This window comes from Cryptococcus neoformans (assembly GCF_000091045.1).
Source record: "Cryptococcus neoformans var. neoformans JEC21 chromosome 5 sequence".
Lineage (NCBI taxonomy): Eukaryota > Fungi > Basidiomycota > Tremellomycetes > Tremellales > Cryptococcaceae > Cryptococcus > Cryptococcus deneoformans.
In genome coordinates this window covers 61897-85076 of record NC_006687.1, presented here as the reverse complement: position 1 = coordinate 85076, position 23180 = coordinate 61897, and the positions used below count along the sequence as shown (strand labels likewise).

At 49.5% G+C, this 23180-nt stretch overlaps 10 protein-coding genes and 1 pseudogene across 10 annotated transcripts; 4 read left to right on the top strand and 7 right to left on the bottom strand.

The window, feature by feature from the left end:
• Nucleotides 1-144: 144 nt before the first annotated feature.
• On the bottom strand, nucleotides 145-3113 carry CNE00350 (Mitogen-activated protein kinase CPK1, putative). Its single transcript, XM_571094.2, has 10 exons — nucleotides 2748-3113; nucleotides 2404-2676; nucleotides 2036-2229; nucleotides 1857-1911; nucleotides 1625-1756; nucleotides 1389-1526; nucleotides 1157-1295; nucleotides 918-1022; nucleotides 721-803; nucleotides 145-628 (listed from the first exon to the last, which is right to left on the bottom strand). Exons 2-10 carry the CDS (start codon nucleotides 2552-2554, stop codon nucleotides 420-422), a joined length of 1206 nt encoding a protein of 401 aa, XP_571094.1. The 5' UTR covers nucleotides 2555-2676; nucleotides 2748-3113; the 3' UTR covers nucleotides 145-419.
• A 164-nt stretch (nucleotides 3114-3277) lies between these two features.
• On the bottom strand, nucleotides 3278-4136 carry CNE00345 (hypothetical protein). Its single transcript, XM_024658507.1, has 2 exons — nucleotides 3882-4136; nucleotides 3278-3828 (listed from the first exon to the last, which is right to left on the bottom strand). Exons 1-2 carry the CDS (start codon nucleotides 3992-3994, stop codon nucleotides 3498-3500), a joined length of 444 nt encoding a protein of 147 aa, XP_024514359.1. The 5' UTR covers nucleotides 3995-4136; the 3' UTR covers nucleotides 3278-3497.
• Nucleotides 4137-4325: 189 nt separating this feature from the next.
• Nucleotides 4326-7049, top strand: CNE00340 (hypothetical protein). The gene is made up of 11 exons (XM_024657140.1): nucleotides 4326-4375; nucleotides 4470-4558; nucleotides 4627-4700; nucleotides 4754-4956; nucleotides 5028-5115; nucleotides 5171-5481; nucleotides 5546-5662; nucleotides 5721-5893; nucleotides 5974-6192; nucleotides 6258-6858; nucleotides 6967-7049. Exons 6-10 carry the CDS (start codon nucleotides 5440-5442, stop codon nucleotides 6604-6606), a joined length of 900 nt encoding a protein of 299 aa, XP_024512948.1. The 5' UTR covers nucleotides 4326-4375; nucleotides 4470-4558; nucleotides 4627-4700; nucleotides 4754-4956; nucleotides 5028-5115; nucleotides 5171-5439; the 3' UTR covers nucleotides 6607-6858; nucleotides 6967-7049.
• A 54-nt stretch (nucleotides 7050-7103) lies between these two features.
• On the bottom strand, nucleotides 7104-8960 carry CNE00330 (conserved hypothetical protein). The gene is made up of 4 exons (XM_570733.2): nucleotides 8742-8960; nucleotides 8538-8650; nucleotides 8226-8408; nucleotides 7104-8154 (listed from the first exon to the last, which is right to left on the bottom strand). The coding sequence occupies exons 1-4, from the start codon at nucleotides 8776-8778 to the stop codon at nucleotides 7366-7368; spliced, it is 1122 nt and encodes a 373-aa protein (XP_570733.1). The 5' UTR covers nucleotides 8779-8960; the 3' UTR covers nucleotides 7104-7365.
• A 231-nt stretch (nucleotides 8961-9191) lies between these two features.
• CNE00320 (expressed protein) lies at nucleotides 9192-11258 on the bottom strand. Its single transcript, XM_570731.1, has 3 exons — nucleotides 10151-11258; nucleotides 9935-10063; nucleotides 9192-9851 (listed from the first exon to the last, which is right to left on the bottom strand). The coding sequence occupies exons 1-3, from the start codon at nucleotides 11012-11014 to the stop codon at nucleotides 9414-9416; spliced, it is 1431 nt and encodes a 476-aa protein (XP_570731.1). The 5' UTR covers nucleotides 11015-11258; the 3' UTR covers nucleotides 9192-9413.
• Nucleotides 11259-11438: 180 nt separating this feature from the next.
• On the top strand, nucleotides 11439-12833 carry CNE00310 (tRNA 2'-phosphotransferase, putative). Its single transcript, XM_570729.2, has 3 exons — nucleotides 11439-11602; nucleotides 11717-12329; nucleotides 12395-12833. The coding sequence occupies exons 1-3, from the start codon at nucleotides 11477-11479 to the stop codon at nucleotides 12712-12714; spliced, it is 1059 nt and encodes a 352-aa protein (XP_570729.1). The 5' UTR covers nucleotides 11439-11476; the 3' UTR covers nucleotides 12715-12833.
• CNE00300 (conserved hypothetical protein) lies at nucleotides 12764-13917 on the bottom strand. The gene is made up of 4 exons (XM_570727.2): nucleotides 13681-13917; nucleotides 13572-13621; nucleotides 13384-13495; nucleotides 12764-13253 (listed from the first exon to the last, which is right to left on the bottom strand). The coding sequence occupies exons 1-4, from the start codon at nucleotides 13891-13893 to the stop codon at nucleotides 12825-12827; spliced, it is 804 nt and encodes a 267-aa protein (XP_570727.1). The 5' UTR covers nucleotides 13894-13917; the 3' UTR covers nucleotides 12764-12824.
• A 61-nt stretch (nucleotides 13918-13978) lies between these two features.
• On the top strand, nucleotides 13979-16896 carry CNE00290 (hypothetical protein). The gene is made up of 5 exons (XM_024657139.1): nucleotides 13979-14285; nucleotides 14351-14965; nucleotides 15022-15444; nucleotides 15516-15931; nucleotides 15996-16896. Exons 1-4 carry the CDS (start codon nucleotides 14055-14057, stop codon nucleotides 15807-15809), a joined length of 1563 nt encoding a protein of 520 aa, XP_024512821.1. The 5' UTR covers nucleotides 13979-14054; the 3' UTR covers nucleotides 15810-15931; nucleotides 15996-16896.
• Nucleotides 16897-16946: 50 nt separating this feature from the next.
• On the bottom strand, nucleotides 16947-18828 carry CNE00280 (annotated as a pseudogene).
• Nucleotides 17350-18835, top strand: CNE00275 (hypothetical protein; the record flags this gene model as incomplete). The annotated part of the gene is made up of 7 exons (XM_024658506.1): nucleotides 17483-17546; nucleotides 17620-17812; nucleotides 17864-17952; nucleotides 18005-18063; nucleotides 18124-18219; nucleotides 18276-18395; nucleotides 18459-18671. The coding sequence occupies 7 exons, from the start codon at nucleotides 17483-17485 to the stop codon at nucleotides 18669-18671; spliced, it is 834 nt and encodes a 277-aa protein (XP_024514358.1).
• A 20-nt stretch (nucleotides 18836-18855) lies between these two features.
• CNE00270 (amino acid transporter, putative) lies at nucleotides 18856-21506 on the bottom strand. The gene is made up of 11 exons (XM_571087.2): nucleotides 21290-21506; nucleotides 21156-21230; nucleotides 21003-21102; nucleotides 20688-20936; nucleotides 20619-20635; nucleotides 20467-20564; nucleotides 20178-20413; nucleotides 19703-20119; nucleotides 19504-19642; nucleotides 19177-19444; nucleotides 18856-19115 (listed from the first exon to the last, which is right to left on the bottom strand). Exons 1-10 carry the CDS (start codon nucleotides 21426-21428, stop codon nucleotides 19196-19198), a joined length of 1719 nt encoding a protein of 572 aa, XP_571087.1. The 5' UTR covers nucleotides 21429-21506; the 3' UTR covers nucleotides 18856-19115; nucleotides 19177-19195.
• Nucleotides 21507-23180: the final 1674 nt, after the last annotated feature.

The following is a 23180-nucleotide window of genomic DNA, read 5'->3' as shown; positions in this document are numbered from 1 at the left end:
CAGCAGCGGTGACCTCCGCCGTCGGCCATCCACCACCATCACCCACTAAACCGTCTACCATCATCCACATCGAGAAGAACTGGACGAACTCGGTAATGTTAAACTACGTTACTACAAGTACAACGAACAGATTAGGTATAAGATCATCAAGGGCGGGGGCAATGCATCGGTACTTTCATCGAAAAGGCAAAGGAAGGGCGATAAAGGTATTCAGCGACTACTTGATCGTATAAGTCTAGTTGTAAGTGGATATGGGAATATACAAAGTCATGGTAAATATGGAAAAAGAAACGTAACCATCAAAAATATCAAAAAGTTCTTCAAGCCCCACCATCTCTTTCCTCCCTCACCCTATCCACCCACCCTACCCACCTCGCCAGGCTTCACTTTATCTACGACCCACCCCTTCAAACGCATACCTACCCCTCCAAAACCGGACGAAACCCCATAATCTCCTCGTACAACAGCCTCTTCAACTCTTCCCTCGAAATATCATCTTTCATCATATCAAACTCAAAGAACGAGGGTGGGAGCGGTTTCGCGGACGGTTCGTCTTCCGGGTCGTGGTAGGCGTCGAGGTAAGGGTGGGCGAGACATTGTTCGACTGTGTACCGTTTGCGGGGGTCGACTATTATTGGAGCGAGGAAGGGGGTCGCGGGGTCAGAGCTGGCTTTTTCGGGGGGCGGGAGGGGGGAGAGTGGGAAATAAACGTAGACTTACAAGTAAGTGTCTTTCTCAAGAAATCGATAGCGAGCGGGTTCGCGCTCGGGTAAATACTTTCGAACGTCCTCTTCTTTCGGAATCTAAAAACATTGAGATGGGCGATTGTCAGCATCTGGGTAGGGAATTGACAAGGAAAGAAGGAACGGGAAGGCAAGGAGAAGCAAGAGTGAAGGGTAGAGGGGAATGAAACTCACGGCAACGATCGGATATAATCTTTTGACCTCTTTGAAGTGATGGCATGAAATTCATCAATAGTAGGTGTACCCAACACATCAAGGATGAGAGCTAGTTGATTGTGGCTAAAAGTGTGGGGAAAATGGAAACTTGATCAGCACCATCATTCTCTTTTTTTTTTTTACTTTGTAAAAATGTCAAGAATGGGGATGAGAGAGAGGCAGGGGGATGAGAAGAGAGAGAAAAAGAGGGAACGCACTAATCTTTCCCCGGGAAAAGGGGTTTTCCACTCAACATCTCTGCGAGTATACACCCCACTGACCATACGTCAATTGACTTGGTGTACATTCGAAACGAAAGCATAACTTCTGGTGCTCTATACCACCTTGTTGCGACATCTGGAGCATTGAGAAGAGGGGAGAAAGTCATCAGCATTCAGCATTGAACACTTTACCGCCTTGATGGAGGAGTGATGAACGCGTGGGACTTACACTCCGTCATGAATCCCTGGTTATTGCCCTCCGCCGGGAAGGCGGTTTGTGTCGACCGTGCGAGTCCGAAATCGCATACTTTGAGATCACAGTTGGCATTGAGCAAGAGGTTGGATGGTTTCAAGTCGCGATGGATGACTTTGGGTGAAGAAGGCAGGGTCAGCTTGTCCCGTTTGGACCTGAGAAAGAGGGGAAGGGGAGAGGGAAAAGGAAAAAAAGGGAAGACACAGACATACTTTCAGCAGAATGCAAAGCCTTCAAAGCTCTACATGTTTGGTATAAGAAATATTGACAATGGTCGTCGCTCAGGTCTTGGGTTCGGATCACGCGATGAAGATCTGTTTCGAGAAGTTCTTGGACGAGGTAGACTGTTTCGTTTCCACAGCCAAAAAAAAGAGAAGGATGAGAAGTTAGTAATGGAAAAAGAGTGGATAAGGTGGAGGAGGAGGGGAAAGAAGAGGGACATGCCTTCTTTAAAAGTGTCGTAAGAAGGTGGTTTGATGATATCCAGCACTGAGATAATCTGCGTAATCGCACAAACACATTAGCTTATTATCTATTCCTTTCTCTATCCCCAACTTTTTCCATTTCCACCATCACATCATCTACACGCACCCCATAAAATTAACTGGAGGAAAAGAACTCACATTCTCACTAACACCTTCCTCCGCAAAGTACTTCAACAACTTCAACTCTCTCAATGTTCTCAACGCAAACATTGAATGATCAAACGGCGCAATCTTCTTGATAGCTACTTTGGTACCTGATGGGCGGTGGACGGCGGAAGCGACTACCCCATAGGCGCCTTCGCCAATGACATCGACTACGTGGTAGTTGTTGCCTGTTATTTTTTAGTTTGGCAAGGTATATACGTGAGGGAGGGAAAGAGGGGATGGGACGGGAGTGACAGAGGGAAAAGGAGAGATTGAAAACAGATTGAGAAGGGAGAGAGAAGGCAAGTGTCAGCGCATATGGCAACGTAGAAAAGCGGGAAAGGCTTCAAACAGCGACGTACCGACGTTGAACCTGACTTTGCGAGGGGCGGAGGAAGAAGAACCCTTGGTCGTACGCTCCTGCACCTGGCCAGCGTTTGCAGCTGCGTTGGGGTCAGCTTTGTGATTGGCGAGCTTGTCCTCTAGGACATGGCGGCGAGTAGACGTTGACATGGTAGGATCGGAAAACAGATAGATCAGATGGATCGGAGGATGAGTGGGTGGATGTTCAGCAGCTGGACAGGGAGGAGCTGGAGAGTTGGGGTGAAAGCGTCAAGAAGAGAACGGAGCAGGTACTAAAGAGGAGTAAGCGTCCGAGCCTGGAGGAGAAGTGGATGGGGAAAAGGAACGAGCTGCAAGTACCTACCTGCCTTATGAATATGCCGGCGAGAGGGATACAGCGGTGGGAGAAAGGAGGCTGGTCTCCCGACGAGGGCGAGATGACAAAGGAGTGGAAAGGAATAACTTTATGGGCCTCGGGATACATACGGCGGTTCAAAGCGACGGGCGGCGAAGGGAGAAGGGAACGGCGGGGCAAAGGCCCGTGCTGAGCAGAGTACACACCCGCATTCGTCCATTCGAGCCACATCCACAACGCGTCGCGTCGCGTCCCTCGCCCTTCCTTCCTTCCTGCGCGGGAGAGGACGGTGAGGATGGAAGGTGGAGGTGAAACAGCTGCATGCCGGTGGCGGTTTCAAGTGCAAAAGCTGCTTTTTGTCTTTAGCAAACAAAACAAAAACACGTCCGTGCGCAAGGCCACCAACTCGGACCGAGGAACATGAGCTTGCTGTGCCTTGGTTCCAACGGATCCAACCTTCCAAGTGACGAGTGATGCTTTTATTTACGTAATTAAAGAGACCGTCGGGTTTAGCCAGGCAGTGTGAAAGAATGTGGCCATGGAGCGTCGTGCTGCTAGGATACATGCCAGTACATAGGATCACTACTCGGAGAAAGATCAGAGATGAACTTTAGTAGATATCCACCTTTTGACGGCAATGCTTTTGAAACGTGAACTGTGAAAGATGAGACGTGTATGCAGGAAGCTACGAGATATCAATTATCTTTGCTGCCAACACGAGTTCTTCGAAGCACAGAAATCGTCTCTTGCAATAGATGTTCATTTCAGAAAGCAATCCTCGCAGCAGTTACTGTCTCTTCGCATTTCGATTGGATTCAATTCGCAACGAAATTTCGGTAGAAATATACAGAGGTGACCACGGCAAGCAATCGCTGCTTCCAGCATAGAGATCTGGGAGCGGACATCTTCTTGGCCGCTGAGCCTCCGAGCTAAGCAACAGTCCTGTGAAGCCTCAGCTGCACAGACAGGGCTGCGCTTGGAGCGTATGCCATCCGTCCGGTAATCAATCACATCAACCCAGTGTCGGATTTGCCTTGGAAGCTGTCTTCCCCTCTCCATCCTCTTTGGCCTTCCAAGAGTCAGAACATGCCTGTTTAATTATCAGTATTCACGACAGAGGGGCCAGTCATAAAAATGACCTACAGAGTTTTCATCCTTGCCAACATGGCACTGTATAAGTTTGGCGGCCTCAGCAACATCACATGGGTCCATGGACGTTGCTGGCAAGGTTTTTTTATAGTTGTTTCCCCCCGCATTATTGAGAAGAACGAGAATGACTAAAGCTGCCATCCACTGGGACGATGAATGTTGACGCCATAGGGCGCGGCAAGTCGCCACACCCCCTTCATCGATGAAGGAGACTTTCGATACCGGTTAAAACACGGTTGATGGTGTTGACGGGAGAGATTTGTGTCAATGATGGACAAGATGGAGAATTCAATAGGCACCTGACAATTAGGCACCCAATGGCTTCCCTCCTGCCGATCACCCCGGACCGGCACGTGATCCGTATTGAATGCCGAACGGGCGTCTCAACTGGTAATAACAACTCCCAAGAGAACTACTTTTGTCGTCTCAGGTCTGACAAGAAGTGTCAGGAAACCGAAGAAGGAGGGACAAGCGGTGCTGGTGTTTTGGTAAGAGTCAAAAGGGACTCAGCCACCCGTGTTCATTTTATGTGATTTTGAACGCAAAACTGACAGTTGTTCGTATATCCGATCCAAAAATCAGTCCGGTGGACACTTCACCACACGAGCTACATATGAGTCAAAGAACAAGCAATGGTATAGGTTCTGCGAGCACATGGGTTTCCAGCACCGGTAAGCTTGCTCTGTTTTAGGTCTGCCAATGGCATGAGGGGAAACATTTACCTGATTCGTTCCTATAGGGACACCGTAACTCCTGCCAATGCCATAATGTACATCTGGGATTGGGTGCTCCGATTGCCTCGCAAGCATGCAGGTGAGGATATTACTTGCACATGAGCCGTACTGTATAGACTGACGATTAAAAAGCTTTGGATAACTTCAATCAATGCTTAATGCTGAGGGAACCAATGAGCAGACAACGCTTCAAGCGGGGTCAACCAGCGAGACTGAGGCAACCGGCGAGCAGGAGGCCAGTGGGGAGGGGGCCAATGATGCAGAGCGACGCAACGTCGCTGTTCGTCAGTTGGAAACCTCCTTCGATCTGAGCGCGGTAGGAGCAGGATCGCGAGGTGAGCTTGTGTATCATTTTTATGTGTGGAGGCCGGGAGTTTCAGCTGAGGCTTGTGTTTCCTTTTAAAAGAGGCAGCTGCGGGCCGCCTGCTCAATCGCGAGCTCAAACCCAGGCCTACGTTGCAGCGCTAGTGGATTTGGGGGAAGCTCTTATCAAGGTGGGTTTGACTTGGACACTTCTGCCCAACTCCCCCACTGAGCAAACATTTTCAGTGTCTTGTTCCTGTGATCAAAGATCTTTTCCCTCCCTGTATAGAAACTGTTTTGATTCCTCTGGTCGACAACGTGTTGAGCGTGTACAATCTTGCTTATCTTGATCAACACACTGATCGGACGCTGAACCTTTTAGATCAGGCAGTGCATAAGTTCAGTCAAGAAGCACGCTCACTTCACAGAGAATCAATCGCTCTGCGGTCTGAAATCCTTGCAAAAGACCCAATCGGCGTGTACCCTCCTATTCCTACTCCACCCCAAAATTTCATATGCTTGGATCGTTGAACAACTACACGATCGCCTTTGTAATGGTGAGTGCAGTAAGTTCAATACATATATAAGTCCATGATCCTGACTCCATGACTGGCTCTTCAGACCTTGGAAGAGACTGAACGTGGTGCCAGAACTTCAACACAGTCTGGAGCTCAGCACTTGCGAAACGCGATGGGTTTGGCAGGACCAGAACATAGTCATCTTTGGCGTAAGATCCACGTGAGCTATTAGTTCGTCGTCCTTGGACGCAACACGCTGACAATATTATGGACACCAGGCGATCAACCACTGGCTATGTCTTCAAGGTCGAACAGCACTGTGGGATGAGCTCAAGTCCCAATACTTGGCTGCAGTAGGAGCAAGACAGGCGCATCTTTTGCAGCAAATGTGGACATCGCCTGTGATGGCGGGAGAGGATCGAAATCCTCGAACGTTTATTTCTCGTGGGAAGTAAGTATTGGTTTTCTCGAAAGGACGTTTCTCCCAAGGCTCTAGCCCGTGCCAAGGAATGGGCTGACCGCTACGGGAAGGCCTACCGATCCGACGCAAACAACTGGTGTCACTGTAAACTCTCAGGTATCCTCAATGCCCCTTCACACTTCTTCTTCACCTCCGCTTTCTCCGTCGACCTCCGCTCACTCACCTGAGCGACAAGGGAAGTCGGGGGCTAAGACTACAAGGCGTTACAAGGGCGAAGATCGCCGAGCAGTTGATGATGCTCTGGTCAATACCGTAGCTGCCATAAAAATGTGAATTGTCACCACTATATCAGCTCTTCTTGTTTGCCAGCAGTACTGACTGAGGGTTTCGATAGTGAATATGAACAGAACGAACATCACGTCATCATCCTTGGTCATGAAGGCGACAGCGATGGCGCCGAAGAAGTGGTGAAGTCAAAAAAGGAGGGAAAACAAAAGAGTGGAGGTAAGAAGGAGAAGAAAATGCACAAGTTTGAGCTGTGCAAAGGTTTATGGCAGGAGGTAGAGAAGAGGCTTCAAAAGGACGATAGGATCGTCAATCTGGGCGCCAACAATCGTTCTTACTGGGCTGCTACGTTTCAGCAGCTCAGGAGCGAATGGTATAACCCTATTGACCAGGTCATAGATAAGTCCGGCAGAAATTGGATTGACAATAAACTGCAGTTGAGCGAAGAGGACTGCTAGCCAGAAACCTTCAATACTGACAAAGCAAAAATCAATCAACAATCGGCGACATGTGGATGATTTCGCAGGAAAACTCAGCAAAAGCATTCAGACCCCGGTGATCAGGAGCTATTCTCTCCAGCCGGAAGATGAAGAGGCCAATCGTAAGGTTTTGCAAGAGGAAAAGAGGGTAGAAGAGGACATTGTCAAGTTCAGGGAGGGGGGTTACCGAGCCGCTGTGTCCGTTTTATTATCAGTCACTGCCGACAGAAGGTGAGAATGTATTGGCCATTTCTGTGACGAAGAATGTATGGCTGATGCAAGAGTTACATGCATATCACACTCTTCCCTACTTACCAACTTTGATTCTGCAAATGTTAGAAGTGAGGCGAGGCTTCGTTCGTTATATAACAGGGATGTTGCATAGTGGGAATCTGTGAAGATGAATTTTCGTATAATCCCCTATATCCGCCGTGCAACCACTCCACCTACTTTTGACCACATTACACTGCGTATCCCAGGCACAAAAGATGCGCAACAGCATCTCCATTACTCATCCTATTGCAGACAGTGCTGTCGAGTCAACCGATCACAAGATGTATTAAATGCCCTCTCCAACCCTCTTTTCTTCCTTTTTCATTACTAAACCTATTTCTTGCGGTGCTTGCCCATCACAGCTTGTGACTGACAAGATGTGATCCCTAAACCATAAATGATGAAGATCATACGTCTTTGCATGCATACATCCACAAATGCATACGTCCACAAATGAGCAAACAATCAAAGCTTTGCCTTTTTACTGCTCTTCTTCATCCACCCATCTACCAACTCACTAACCTCCTTTGCGATCCCCAAACTCGCCTGATACCCCGCCGGCCCAATCCCATAAGCATGCACTACCCCAACCTTCCTCCCACCTCCTACCTTCCCTCCCTTCGTAGCCAAACCTGTCTTCACTTTTTCCCCTATCACTCTCTCCTCCACCTCGCATCTCAGTCCGGCCTCACGTACAGGCCTCAACCCCACATTATGCGCAATGACCTCGATATCCTTCCATGTGCCCTTTCCGCCCTTCCCATCCAAGCGCGGGCAGAGGGTATGGCATTGTTTAAGGATCTCCTCTGCGACGTCGGGATCGACGTTGGTAGACCAATCGTTAGGGAGGTAACATCCGCCGAGAATGACGTGTCCGTCCGGCCCTGGACGGGGGATGATATATGCCTTTTGTCCCGGTTGAGGGAGAGGGTCTCCAAGGCCATAGCATTCTTTCACCGGCGCGCGCACGAGGACTGTCTGTCCTTTCGCTGGGAAGACGGTAGGGTCTTCGACTCCAAGCAGGGAACGCGCCCCCAGGCCGGTAGCATTAATCACCAAGTCTACAGGACCAAATTGGGGGAGAGAGTATGCTTCATCGAGTGAGGAGAGTCGGGCGCGGAGGATGGGGACGCGCACCGAGCGGAGGGTAGAAGCAAGGTGGAGGAGGTAGAGCGGAGTGTTGAGCGTGTAGGCTTCATAAGTCACACCATATTTAAATGGGGCATGGACTTCCTCAGGTTTGAGCATCCTGTACTGTGTTTATTAGGTTAGCTCTTTTCTTTCTATATACCAGGGGAGGAAACACCGAGATTGTAGAGACTCACTCCGAACACCACATCCTTGTACCAAGGCTCCTTCCACGCGTCTTCGCCTTTCCAAAAATAATAGTAAACACGCCTCTCACAAAGGTGGGGCACCTCCTTGGCTAGACGAGCGAACTGTTCAAATGTATATTGATCCCGACGTTGCTCAGCTTCGTTGACCGCAAGTGAGTACCAGTTCGCTCCCTTATTTCACCACATGTATTCCATGGTCAGCTCCCTCTTGGCCAATGAATGGGATTCTGCGATATCTCTCCAGACTATTTGTGTAGTACGGATGGATGATGTCGATATGGGGGATGAAACTAAACTCACAGCCCAAGGAGAAGCGAACCCAGTACTATCCAGATCTTCAGGTAAATCCTTGCCTACCACAGCGACTTTAAGACCTTTTAAAGTGAGTTCGTTGGCGATTGAAAGTCCTAGGACTATACATATTCATGTGCATTTGGCATTGAGCGGGTCAGGTCAAGCGGATCTTTGCATGGCATGAAGATGAGGGAGGAAAGAGGGGCTCACCTCCTGAACCGAGGATGACAGCGTCGTATTTTACCATTGTGTTATAGTGTTAGAATTGATGAAGTCGCTTGAGGGGTTGTGGGGGAAGTTCGGTATGGATATTGATAGATATAGGTGATGGATGTGCCCTTCCTTTTGTCAATAGACCCTTTTGTCAAGGCGAGATTAGACATAAGGTTGAGATTGCGAGATTGTGAGATTGTGAAAAGTGCGATGCGGTTTAAATTTGGGTTTAAAACAAGAAATACTCTTTGCGGTTATCTTCGGCAATCTTGGGATCGGCCAAATCCGATAGGGCGGTAAAACCAAGAGAAATACACGCGAAAGGCACAATTCTTTCGCACCAGCCGTGACGATGTATACAACTGCTAGTTGTCTATCAACGGGCACGAAGCATTGAAGCATGAAGCATGCTTTCTTGTATGAGTGTAGATAGGTAAAGGCCCAAAAACCATAAATACATGGACAAATACAACCAAAGGGAACAGATCCTTCAGATCCCAATAGGACAATGGACAGACGCTGTGACAAGCAGAAAACAGTCCAAGGATACGATACGCCAAAAAGAGTATAAATCCCTCAAACAATGTTGAGAAAAAAAGTGGGAGTTTAAATGAAAAGACCCGATATCCCCATCCCCCTATCCATTCAAAAAAGATCCCCTTAATCCGCTTACAAATTCTCCACCGCCACTTCCGCCTGCCACCTCCCCCACCTCTTAATCGCCCTCAACGCCACCGGCAACCCCACCACACTCACACCGCCTAGCACCAGCACCACCACAATCAAGATCGTTGAAAAGAGGGTGATGACGGGTTTGATGAGGAGAAAGTAAGAGAGGGAGGAGTAGGAGTAGTGGTCGAGGAACATGGCATATGAGCATTTTGTGAATCGTTTATCCCATTGCTGGGTAGGGGTAGCGGTGAGGTTTTCTTCGTCGCGGAGAGAATGGATGGAGTCGGTGGAGTGGTGGGAAGGGGAGGGCGGGGCAGAAGTCGGGGAAGGAAGAGGGGTCGGGAGAGGTGAAGGAGCGAGGGGGAGGTGGAAGATGGGGTGATAAGGAGATAGTTTGGAGGGTAGTAAGGGGTGGTAATATGTTTGCATTATGGTCTGTAGAGATCAAAATCGACACCGTACCGCATCACATCAGCATCAAAGTCTTGTGTTATGATATGAGAGCATAGGCGACGTACTTCGAGACGAGCAGCCGATCGGGCGATGAACAGGGTTATCCACCAAACAACAGCGCCGATAGGCAAGGTGATGAGTAATGCTGTGCCTGCAAGTGTACCGACGACAAGAGGCGGCCATACGAGCAATGCCTATTATAATAAAGCGGATAAGGGCATGCGTCAGTCAAGATCGAGTTTACAGCCCAGAGACTTTTTTTTTTCAACTTGAAGACTTACAAGAGGAAAATTCAAGAATATCAAATGGAAGGCACTCGCCCAATAATCCCCTTTCCCTACAGGTCTCCAAAACCGTTTCCATCCATCCGACCAAGTACCAACTTGCTCCCCTTTCTCAAGCTCTCCGCACCACACACCTCTCCACCACCCTCTCCTCATCCGACTTTTCCTCCCCAGGGAACCATCTCCTTCTCCTTCAGCATCATCATCCGCGTCCGACACCCTATCGCCAATACCCCCGCGCGCAGCAACAGCCAAAAGCGGAGTCCTTTCATCCGCCGGACCCACCGCTGACAGATACGCACCGTGACCATGCGGCGGTTCAGGATTCGCCGTTTCTGTCAAGAGTGCAGAGCGCGCACGCCGATTATCAGGCCGAGAGGTGGTCGTGCTCGTACGTGGTCTTGAGCGTTCTGCCGATAACGCGGAGAGCGTCCGTGCGCGATGTCGGCCCGAGGGCTCAGCGAAAATGGAAGTATACCCAGGGATGAGAAGTCTGCTCGATGTCGGTGCAAGCATATCGCCACCACCTCCAACACCTCCATCTTCTTCAACATCTGCACCGGCGTCGGCGTCGTCATCGTTACCAGGGATATGTTGTATAGGGAAAGATGCGTATGGTGGAGGTTCTTCCTCGTTCGGTCTTGTAGGATCGAGGAGGAAGAGGCGTGAACCGTCGGCGGTTAGGACGTAGATCTGCTGTGAGGGGGATGCCGATGCCCTGTTTTCTCCATTCACACCGTTCAAGCTTGCGAGAGAATCATTGACATGGACTGGTTCGGAAGGAGATCGACGGAGGAGACGAGGTGGTTTGGGATGATATGGTTGGGAAGCGGAAGTGGAGTGAGCGTGGGGACGGGTCATCCGAACGAATGATTACTTGTCCTTCCTGAAATGTCTTGTATATATGGGTAATGTGGCGATCTAATCTGCCTTTCGCAGTTCGCCGGGACAGTGCACGAGTCCTGGAGGTGTATTATGATGTGCAATTCCCCGTGCCCGTATCCAGGATCCAAACTTGTCGAGGTCGTTTGGTCCTCTGCTCGTAGCCGCTGCAGTACTCGCTCGCTGTGGCGGTCGTGGATCTCTCCTTTTTGGCAGTGGGGATAGAAAAAGTGGGTGGGAATGAGAAATAAAACGTGCGGAAGCCCACGGAAGACGCCACCCAGGCCGTCATTGTAACGCGCAGAGATCGGGACAGTCTGGTTCAGCGAAGGCTCTGTCGTAAATGATGACGACATCATTTTGGTTCCAGCATATTTGCCATTGACCTCTGAAAAAGTCGGGATATCGTCCCGTCTCACCACCCATCGACATTACTCAGACATGCCCCGCCCGCCCGAAGACCCAGATGTGAGAAACAGCAAGACATTGGCGTACATCCTCCGCCACGGCGCTGAGAAGGAGGGTCTCTATATCCGTTCCGATGGGTTTATCAAGCTTGCCGATGTCGTGCGTCTCTCTTTTCCTCTTTCACTCTATCCGTCAATTAGGGTGCTGAAGTTGTGTTTCTTTGATCTTTATGTTCTTTTTTATATCATTATCTGTCCCCTAAACTACTCGTAGCTGGCAAGACCAAAACTTAAAGGCGTGGACGAACCCACCATCCTCCACCTCGTGCAGACAAACGCTAAAAAGCGATTCGAGCTATTTTGGGGGTATGATCCCTCGCCTCCTAGACCGAAGAAGAAGCCTACGCAGGGGAAGACGAAAAAGCAATTGCAGAGGGATCGTGAGACGGCGGCGGCCGCTGCTGCTTCTGCTGCTGTTGCTGCTTCTGGGACAGGGGAAGGGCAAGAGAAGGGCAAGGAGCCCGATGCAGCGACGATAGACATTATCGCGTCTTCCCTTGCGTCCACGGACCTTACCGCACCACCGTCTTCTTTGTCTATAAACTCCACCGCGCCAGCCCCAGCCCAGAGTTCGACTTCAGTGGACCCTCCAGAACTCCCTCTCATTTCCCTTCCCGACCCACACACCTCTGCCTCCGATTCTGACGCCAACGCCAGCGCCAATAGTGACAACCCGAAGGGCGAATACTTTATTCGCGCAACGCAAGGCCACTCTATCCAGCTCGAGTCGACTGCACATCTCGAACAAGTGAAAGATGATGAAGAAGGGAAAAGAAAGGTAGGCTTGATGGTCCATGGCACGAGATGGGAGTTGTGGGATACGTTGAGTAGGTTTCTTCTCCGTCTTTTATATATATATCGACCGAGATGCTAATGGATACCAACCAAACAGAAGAACAAGGTCTCCAAAAGATGACCCGCCAGCATATCCACCTCGCCCCTGGCTTCTCGGGCCCCATCACCCCTCGGCCCAACTCCACACTGTACATTTACCTCGACCTGTCCAAGCTTGTCGCCGCTGGGATCCCGGTGTATGTCAGTGCGAATGGGGTGGTGCTTACCCCTGGTTCCAAGGGCGGGGAGAATGGAGAGGGGGCAGGAGTGGGGAAAGAGTTTTGGAGAAGAGCGGTAAGGAGGAAAGAGGGGAAGAGGTGGGTTGTGTGGGAGGATGGGAGGGAGGTGGAGAGGGAAGAGTTATCAGGTGAGGAGTAGGAAGTAAGGAGGGAAAAGTAACGGAAGAATGAGATGAGTACAACGAGTACGCCGTTTTGTCCTGCATAAGAACCGCACTGTGACAAGAGATTTTACTTTTAATGACAAAACTATAAATTCTTTAGACGTTCGAATCGTTGAGCAAGTTCTTCTTCTTCTGTCAGCTTTGTTTCTCTGGGAATTTCCACTTTTTTCGGTGATCCTTGAGATTCCTTTTCCTTTTCTCTGCTTTCCACATCTCCACCATCGCTATCCCCGTCCCCGTCATTTTCATCCTCCTCATCTTCCTTCCCCTCTCCCTTGACCCCGACCCCAGTCCCGCCCCCGTCCTCCCCACCCTCATCTTCGCCCCCACTCACACCCCCACCCAACCTCTCCGGCACCCAATCAACCTTGTAAGACTTTCCAATCTCCCATAAATAAGCATCCACCAACTCTTCCCCTGGCGTGAACAGTTTGAGCTTGTGTGCGACTCTGGCGGGGACTGTAGGTGGGGGTGGTTCGGTAGGGAGCAGGCTGAGGGCGAATGTTCTCCCAAACTATGTGTTTTTTGGGGTTTTTAAATCAGTGATGTAATGGTGAAAATGTGTTATGTCAGCGCGGGTGTTGCAGTGAAAGCGCCATTCGACGACTATACACGCCAGACGGTCAAGAGACGAGTAGGCTTACCCTGTGCATGAGGATTTCCCGCAAGACTTGCAGTTCTTTAAGTTCTGTACGTGGTGCAGCGTATACGATGGAGCATACGGCGTCGGATATACTTGGATCCGGCTCTGTCGCTCTGGTGCCGAGTACAAGTTAGTTGTCTTTAGGGCTTGGGCTTTCCTTTGACCAAGGTGTGCGAGAGAAAGACGTACGGCGATGCTTCGAGGATGTTGAACCGGGCTTGCAACATCTCGAGATATAACTAGATAGTAGACCCGCGTTAGCCCATCCGATTCCACTGGACGGGACACAGAGACGCACCTCCAAGAGCTCTAGCAGCTCGACATAGATGTCATCCTGTATCAGGCCTTCCACTCGCAGGCGACAGGTCTCCACGCGCCCCTTGGCGAGGAGGTCTGCGATCTCACGGCGGGATGATTTGGCGAGAGCTGATTTTTTCTGCTGGACTGTGCGGAGACGCTGGATGGAGAGTTTTATTTGCACCTTTGTGCGGGGGGCGTTCCACGGCGGCATTGGTAGCGATTTGGTGGAAATATGTGGATGGTGGAAAAAAAAAGAAGAGTCAACAACAACAACAAAACCAAAAATCGCGTCTTGAATCCTCATCTCCCCATCTCTCGTCCCCATCTCAACTCCCGTCCACACCATCCATCCACTCCTTTTCACCACCCACCATGCCAGCACCGCAGATGATGGGCATATACCCCTCGGAATCCATCCAGGAAGTCGCACAGTCGCTCCCGCTCGACCCCCTTGGACCCGGTGCTGCGACACTCCTCGCAGGCGACGTCGAGTACAGACTCCATCTCATACTCCAGGAAGCGAAAAAGTTCATGGTCCATGCCAAGAGGTCGACGTTGATGCCTGAAGATGTAGAGCATGCTTTGGAAGCTCTCAACGTCGAGGTGTGTGCTTCTCTTGGTTTTTCTTCGTTATGTACTGTGGGCTAAACGATAATGTATGACTCTAGCCGATCCTCATCCCGCCTCGTCCACTGGCACTCCCGTCGTTCCATCCCCTCAACTTACCCCCTCCCGCAGCAAACATGCCTCCACAGACAATATACACCACCACAGACGACGAGATCGACTTTGCGTCATACCTGAAAGAACCCCTGCCGGCGGGTATCGCAAGCTCAGCAGGTGTAAAGTGGAAAGCTCACTGGTTGGCTGTCGAAGGCGTGCAGCCCGCCGTACCCGAAAACCCTGCACCTTCTTCGATACATGCAGGAGCAGGAGGAGGAGCGCAGCGAGTGAAAGGCGCTCCCGCACCAGCGAGCACGACGCTGAAACCCTCTGCCCGGGCCCACCTTCCTCAAGAACTTCAACTATACTTTACCCGCCTCACTACCGCCCTCGTCCCCCCCACCGCGACATTACCAGAGAGCGAGCCGGAACGGCACCGTCTGGCAGCGCTCGCGTCTTTGCGCAACGATGTGGCCGTCGCAGGGATGTTGGTGTACGTGGTGAAATGGTTATGTGAGAGTATACAAAAGTGTTTGATGGCGCCGACAGCGAGTATTGGGCATCTGGTAGATGCTGTCGGGGCGCTATTGGCGAACGAGGGTTTGTTCATCGAACCATACGTCAGTCCTACTTTTCCTTATCAAGATACATGTTCTAACCAAAAGGGAAAATATAGATGCATCAGCTCCTCCCTCCCCTCCTCTCTATCATCCTCACCGTCCCTCTCGGGCCCCACCCACCTCAGCCCGCCTCCTCCTCCCAACCATCCCCTACCGAAATCCGTTCCCGCGCATCCGACGTCCTCTCCAAAATCGCTTCCACCTACTCGCCCTCTTACCCCGGCCTCATCCCCCGACTCGTGTCAACCCTCACGAAAGCCCTCCATTCCCCGCCATTCCCCTCGCCTTTGGGCGCGGCGAACCCCCCGACGGGGAGGTATGAAGGTGCGATCTTGGGTCTGGGCGGGTTGGGACCGCAAGCGGTCAGAGTAGGGATATGGGGGGAAAAAGGGGAGGGAGTGAAGAGGATCGATGAGTTGGCCGGGAGGCTTTATAGTGAAGCTGGGAAAAGGAAGAATCCGCTTGTACGAGCTACTATCGTGAGTCGCATTGCCTTATTCATTTCCCCTATTCCTTAGTCTCCCCAACCCCACTGATCCCTCTCCAACAGAAAGCCCTCGCCCAAATAATCCCCCCGAAACCAAGCAACACTCCAACCCCATCCCTCAACGTCGAACAAGTCACAGAAATGTTTGGACCCAACATTGCAGCAGGGCTGAGTAAAAAGGGATGGACGGCTAGCGAGATGGTGAGGATGAGGGAGGAGGAATTGATGAGAGCTGGTTCTTCAGACGTCAGTGAGAATGAAAGGATTGGAGTTGATGGTGAAAGGCAGCTTAGAGAGGCTGGGCAGGGCGGGGAGGTGGAGGACGAGAAGATGGAGGTCGATACGCCTGTAGTTTAAGAGTGTATGAACGATGAGGAAAAGCGAAATGCGAAGAGGGAAGCGGGGGAGCGAGGGAGCGAGGAGCGGAAAAAGTTGTACCTATAGGTCCATCACAGTGGAATGGATCATACTCATATACGGTTAGCCGGCTTGCTCGTGTTAACCGACTGATTGACTGGCTGACTGACATAACAATTGATGAAGGCTCAACATGGTCCATGGACAAAGTCTTAACCCTGAAGGCTAGGACTAAATGCTCTGTCTATGGGTCACAATTCCAAAGGTAAAGCAACAAATCGTCTTATACGCATCCATGTATCATAAAGCAAATTTAATCTCTCGATAAGTAATCATAAACCCCGCGATAATGGCGACAGATAAACTCTTAGCGCTGGCTGACACTATTACCTTGTTCGCTGGCCCAGCTCCGAGTGGCGGCACTAATGAGACGAGAAGCCGTACGAGCAATAGTCTCTTCTTCTACGCCAGCTTGGAGCTGCTCCTCCGACCAATCAGGGTGTTTCGCGCTCAACTCTGTGAAAACTTAGTTCGTGAGCTTGACGGTATCTTTCATAGATTGCTCAACGATAGACTTCCTTTCCTCGGCGGTCCACTCTGGATGTTCCACTGCAATTGTTCGGTCGAGCGATCTACATTGCTCCACGATCCAGTCTTTATCGGGCTGTTGAGAACCTACTATGGGCTTGGTGGATTGCTGGGAATGCGCTCATCTTATTGAGTGGTGGTAATGAATGCGTGTTTGAAAGATGAGAAAATGTGGACGGGTCATGCGCTGCCCCAGGTTATATGAAAGGTTTGGGATTGGCATTTGCTAGACAATATTGAGGGTAGGGCCTGGCCTTTCCCTAAAGATAAAAGAAAGAGGTCAAAGGGAAGAAAAAAAAAGTTCTTCTTGTCGTCCGAATTGCTGTAGCGAGTGTACAGCAAAGATCCTCCCTTGGGCCAACTTGAAGGTGTTTGGATTTTTGGCAGAAGAGAACGGATTGATTGGAAGGGCCAAATGATGAAGGAGGATAAAATCATAACGTTTGCTGACTTCCACCACCGTTTATTCAAAGACAGGCGGGGATCTCGTCATGCTGGCTGTCGTCGTGCGATTGATTTTTGAAAAGATTGATATGTCACATAATAAATGGGGCCTATAATCAGGCTAGCGCTACCAAGTGTCCAAACATGACCCTCTCTTCTCATTCCGACCTTCTTTCTCACCATCATGACCATATCACTATGTTTGCGGTTTAAGATTTATGCAATATCACCCGATTCCACAGAAATAACAACCATAAACACGCTCTGTCCTGGGCATTCCCTGTGTGATAAAAGGTTCAAAGAACAGGAGAATCGGTGTGAAAGGATGGGCTGTTCCCGGGGGTTAAGCGCTAACACCCAAAGGAGGATCTTTCTTGAACAGTCGTGTTTATCGATTATCAAGGGATTGGCTCGTCTCGGTATTACATGAGTGTGAAATGGAAAATAACGGCAAAGATCCGGATATAGGTGTGCTTGTTTGTTGTATTCTGAGCACATGATTTTCGTGTAAGAATGCCTACCCTACACTTGAACGGACAGATAGAAAAGCAGGAAAAAGATCTTTGAGATTCAAAGAACGTTAGTCAGCCAACCAGAACCAGCAACAGAGCGGAAAGGCCTACTTCCCAAGTTGATCAAACATGGACAAAGAACAGCTAGCTTTCCAGGAGGAGGAACCTCGCCTAACCCTTTTCGTCCGCTTACGTCCGTTGTCATTTCCTTCACCGTTCCTTGGTCCTTCCTACACTTGCTAGACAAACACTGACAAGCTTCATAGGCCACTCGCCTTACATCCTCCTCCCCATTCTAGCCACCACTGTCTGGTTCGGTGGTCTCACGGCGCTCATGATGTTATGGGTCGATGCCGGGAAACCTCGTTACGACTCGGAAGTGGCAAGCATAGCGTTCATAAGTGATATAGGTGGCGCGAATGAAGGACTGTTCTTGGGGATATGTGTGATAGTCATCATGTGGGTGTTTAGGCCGCTGAACGAAAGTATCGACAGCTGATGTGAATGTAGACTGTACTTTTCATCGGTATGTGTCATTCGGTGGTTGAGATGGAAAGGAAGATTGCCGGAAAATATAGGAAGGAAAGAGAAAATCTACGGTGAGTTTAATCTATCAATGACGATGGAGAGAAGGCTTACAGACAAGCGTAGGTTACCTCACCATATTCTTCTGCTTTGTGGGTTGTGCTGGACTCTTCGTCCTGGCAAAAGTAAGCAATCTCGTCTCAATCCATTTTTCCAAAAGCACCTTGTTGACACATGGCGTGCAGTGGAACTGCTACGACTACCCCACCGTCCATTGGGACGGTACACTTGTCTTCATCATCGGTGTAGCCTTATCGGCCATTTTTCAAACGCTTGAAGTGGTGCGTATCCTACGCATGTCGGTCGAATAATCGCTGATCCGGAGATGGGATGCCAGTGGCAACTCAACAAGGGACACGAAGAACGCAAGCACCTCAAACGAAACACTTACTTCAAGCTAGCTATTGTTGCTGGAGATGTCATCCTCGCCACGGCCTTTGGTGCAACCTACATGTATGTAAGTACATTACCAGATTTATTTTCATTCTTTTCCTGATCCCTGCTGAATGCGTTTGCACAGTGCCATGGAAAAGCTACTGCGACCAATGGGCATACCACTTCCCAATGCGACGACGTGTCCTCTAAAGCCGCCATCTTGGAATGGGCAATTGCGTATGGGTTGAACTTGTACTTTTTGACTTTGGCGGCAGATTTATGGCCAGCTTGGAAGAGTAGTAAGCGATTTCTGGAGCGAGCTGAGTTCTCTGAGGAAAAAGGACGGAGTGAAGTTTGAGATTTGAAAAGATCGAGCTCGTATGCCTCTTGTTGTACAGTGCAACGTGCGTAAAAACATTATCAGACTTTGTTTTTTGGTGTATCATGGATATTGGTCTGTGATTTGAACGTTGCGTTACCCCCAGGCTATAGAGATTCGTCAAAGCACAAATATATTATGATGGCACAAAATCAAATGAAACAGACACGACTTTCAGTTTCCTTCTGGTTGGCAGCTATTTAATTCGGGAGCAAATCTGGCAACCAAATGGCATTTATCATGTACTACGTACTTTCTATCTCTAATCCACTACAACATGTGTGGTAGTCTAAATGGGAATCACGCATCTAGAGGCAAAGGAAGACCAATGCCATTATAGAAAGGAATCGTCAATGTGTGCGTACATATGCCAATAAAAGGCGTAAATTCAAGAAATAGGGTCTACAACAAACCAAATAAACACTGAGTAACTTGACCAGTCAGCTTCGTCATCTCAATTTGTTACTTCATAAAATAAGCTTACCGAGCTTCATCACACCGCCCTAGAACAAGATACTGATAATCTTCTGGTACTTGGTCTCCGCCTTGAATCTCTCTGCGTCAAGGGCCTCCAACTCATCCAACTCCCTCCTGCCTGTTGTGAAGTCCATGTGTTCCAGGGGTACAATCTTGGTCTTCTTGACAACCTTCCATCCAATCCAGCAGCCAACGAAGATGGGAATGGTGATGTAAGTGGCGAAGAAGGATGAGGTATCCCAGTTACCCTTGAGGAAGACTGTGAAACCGCTGAACTAAAGTTGGGGATGGGGGATTAGTTTAAATTCTTGAGATGCAAAAGAGAAATGCTCACGATTGTGACGAGGGTGAAGAAGATGAAACCAAGCCAAGAAAGGTAGGGTTGTAAAGGTGCACGGTAAGGGAAATCATCTCGACTAATACCTTGCTTCTTGAGGCCGTAATAGAATCGAAGGTACGATAAGAGGATAGCCCTGAAAGAATACGGCAATTAGCTGTTGTTCATTTGGTCCGGCAAAGATATCTCGACTCACCACCAGGTAAGAATACCAGTGATTGCAGACAAGTTGTACAACCAGTTGAAGGCCTCCTCAGCTGCCTCACCACCAGTGTTCAAATATGCAAAAGCTCCGAACAAAGCAGTCACGGTAACACACCAAATCGGGAGACCTCGCTTGGTGCACCTTCTGAAGACTCGGGGCAACTGCCTCTCCAACGCGAGAGCGTACAGGGTACGAGACGCGGCATAAAGGTCTGAATTACCAGCTGACCAAGCTGCAATGAGCAAAACGGCATTGACAATGGAAGGGAGAGCCTTGATGCCTGCGTTATTGATAGCAATGACGAAGGGGGAAGCAGCGGCGGTACCGGAACCGTTGAGAAGGTCGGGTTCGGTGTAAGGAACAAGGACAGAGATGACAAAGGTACCCATAACGTAGAAGAAAAGGATTCTGAATAACTCTGTCAGCTTAAATTGCGCGATCGCCATATCTGTAATAAAAGACATACCGGAAGAAAACTTGCTTGATCGCGCGAGGGACGGTCTTTCGAGGGTTCTCAGCCTCACCAAGAGTCGTGGCGATGATCTCAGTACCAATGAAAGAGAAAGCAGCCTGTACGAAGACGTTCCAGAAGGCAAGGAATTGACCCCATCGACCTGGAATAACGCCAGCACCGTTTTCAATGGTGACTTGGGCGAAAGGACCAGGGTCGCGCCAGTATCGGAATCCGATGGCGTCGTGGTTCTGTGCATTCAACTTCAGAGTTTGTAATAGAAGAACTGAGTTGGGAAACTTACGGGCCCACCACCGCACATGAGGACGATACCCAAGATGATTAAACCGACTATGGTAACGATCTTGATGGAACTGAACCAGAACTCAGCTTCACCATATGCTAAGGCGAAGTTAGCAAATTTCTACAAAAAACTGCACGGAGCAGATTATTCACCTCGAGCGCCGAGGAAACTATTTGACGCATTAGCTTGCGATGGTCATTATGCATTGTAAGGTCACCCACTTGATCGCAATAATTGACACGAAGCAAACAGTGATATAGACAGCGGCATTGGTGGTGGCGTCCCAGTATGAGATAACGATGGTCGCGGCAACGATCTCAGTAGGGATCGTAATGGCGTATGAATACCAATAGTTGATACCGGTGGCGAAACCGAGAGCGGGGTCGACAAATCGGGCAGCATAATGGGTGAAAGCACCCGCAACTGGATAAAGAGATGCCATCTCTCCAAGTGCTACCATCATCGAGTATCTACAGATCACGTGAGCACATGATCGGGTGGAGTTGGAGGTGGAGGTCGAGAGAAATTTGACTTACACCATCAGGCCCATGAAGACATATCCTAACCAGAAACCGACGGGTCCACCAGTAGCCAGTGCAGAACCTGACCCGACAAAGAGACCTGTACCTATAGCGCCTTTGGAGATGTCAGTGCCACCCTTCAATAATGGTAACAGCGGACAAACATACCTCCAAGGGCGATCATCGCCATGTGTCGCTGTTTGAGTGTTCGGTGGACCGTCCCTTCTCCTGGGTTACCACCGGCTGCAAACCGCTGTTTAGCTGACCAAAATATAATCGCACGTCTTTTGAGTCTTACTTACATCCTTCAAAACCACCCTTCTCTCCCAAAGCAGGCGTCACAAGCACCTCATTGCCGCTCTTGCCATTGATCGGGGTCATCGCGCCTTGCGACCCTCCACTTATTGACTTGTCTTTCTCCGTTTCGTATGGTATCGACATCTTTGCTGTTATGCGCGCTTATACTTGATGCTGGAAAGGAAGATGAGAAAGAAATGGAGTTGATGGAATGGGTCTTGGAGCTCCTGGTGGAGTATGCAAAAAAGGATTTATCATGTAGTCGCGAAGCGAGATCCGGGTCGAAGCGAGGTGAGGCACACTTTTTATTTTTTTTTCCGAGTCTTTTATATATGTAACCGCGCCCATTTGTAACGGTGCTGTACTGTAGGTATGGCTAGGGCTTAGGTGGACGATAAAGTCGTGTGACTAGAGTCGACTCCCACTTGAATGCATAGACGAAGCTAGAGAGGAACGGATGGTAATCATACTGTGCAGAGTCATTACTCAACGAACTTGTAACTATTTACCAAATCGCGTGCACCACGCGGATGTAAATAAAAACTATCTCCCGTTGGAAATTTTCCGGATCGGATCATTCGCGGGCGGCCGACAGATAAAAACTGGACAACGAGGCAGCGACACAACAACGTATTTTTATTACGCAAGTGTTTCTTTTGTCCTGCCAACAAAGTTTATAACTACCGCACAGTTACAACGTACCCAGGTCTAAGGACACCGGATGTACTGTCAAGCAACCACCCGATGGTAAGGACTGCAATTGAGTAATAAACGCGAGTGTTCATTCAGCGTCGCGTCCGGCCTGGCATGTGATCTGGCGGACATCCGTCGGCGGCTGGTTTCACGTGGAGACCCTATCGCTGATAAAGTGGGATCTGCCATATGGATTTGAGCTTCTTAATTAGAAGATCGCATAATACGTAATAAATCCGACAATCAGCCATGTGAAGAGTGAAGGACATCGACTTCCGCTTATGTTACTACGGGCAGTATCAGCACATGGTAACTTGTGCAATGAACCTTTTTTCTCCCTCGGAAATTCCGCTCATCCGTTTCATTATCCCCGACACTCAGTTTTATCTCTCAATGTCAACCAGAACATATGATCGGCAACAGTCGATGGTATACGTACTGTTTGCTACGTCAAGCCAAGTAAGCTTACTTTACTGGTTGGACAGAGAACGCTTGGGAAGCAATTCATTGCCTAGGCCTTTTGACTGTGTGGACAGTAGTAGTGGATTTAGGCGGACAGTCTGATGATGATGGCTGCCGTCCGTCCGCCGAGGATCAGTTATTTCCCTACTGTATAGTGCCGGAGGAAGAAGGAGTAATCGCGGATATGTGCATGTAGAGAGTTACTCTTGCCATCTTCCCAGGTTGTCGAGCTGCCTTATGTGGGCATAAGTGCTTACGTTGAGCGATACCCTGAGACTACCGGTACCGACGCACTCTTTGACCTTTATACATGAACATATCCGCCCGTTTCTTCATTTCTGTTCTTCAGGTTCCGAAATAACAATGCACACTTTAGACTGCAACACCATAGCTGTGCTTGGCACATCATCAGTAATTATCGACACTTCATTTTCCAACACAGAACGTATTTTAGATCGTTTTCCAACCGGTTATTCCTGCCCCGCCGGTGCAGATCATAGGCCATGATCTCCCTTCTCTCCTCTCCTGCCTGTCAGTCTTCTACTACGTACTTTTGATCACTTTCGGCTGCTTGGCGCTTTTTCCTCGACCACAAAATCGCCTAAGTAACAAAAAACATCAATTTCTTTCTCCCTTATTCCCCTCGATTTCAATGAGGGAATTGATTGCGCACCGCAGGAGCAGAAAATTGGCAGAAAAGAATGAACATGTTCACGCTGTCATGCATGCTTGTCAAGAAGA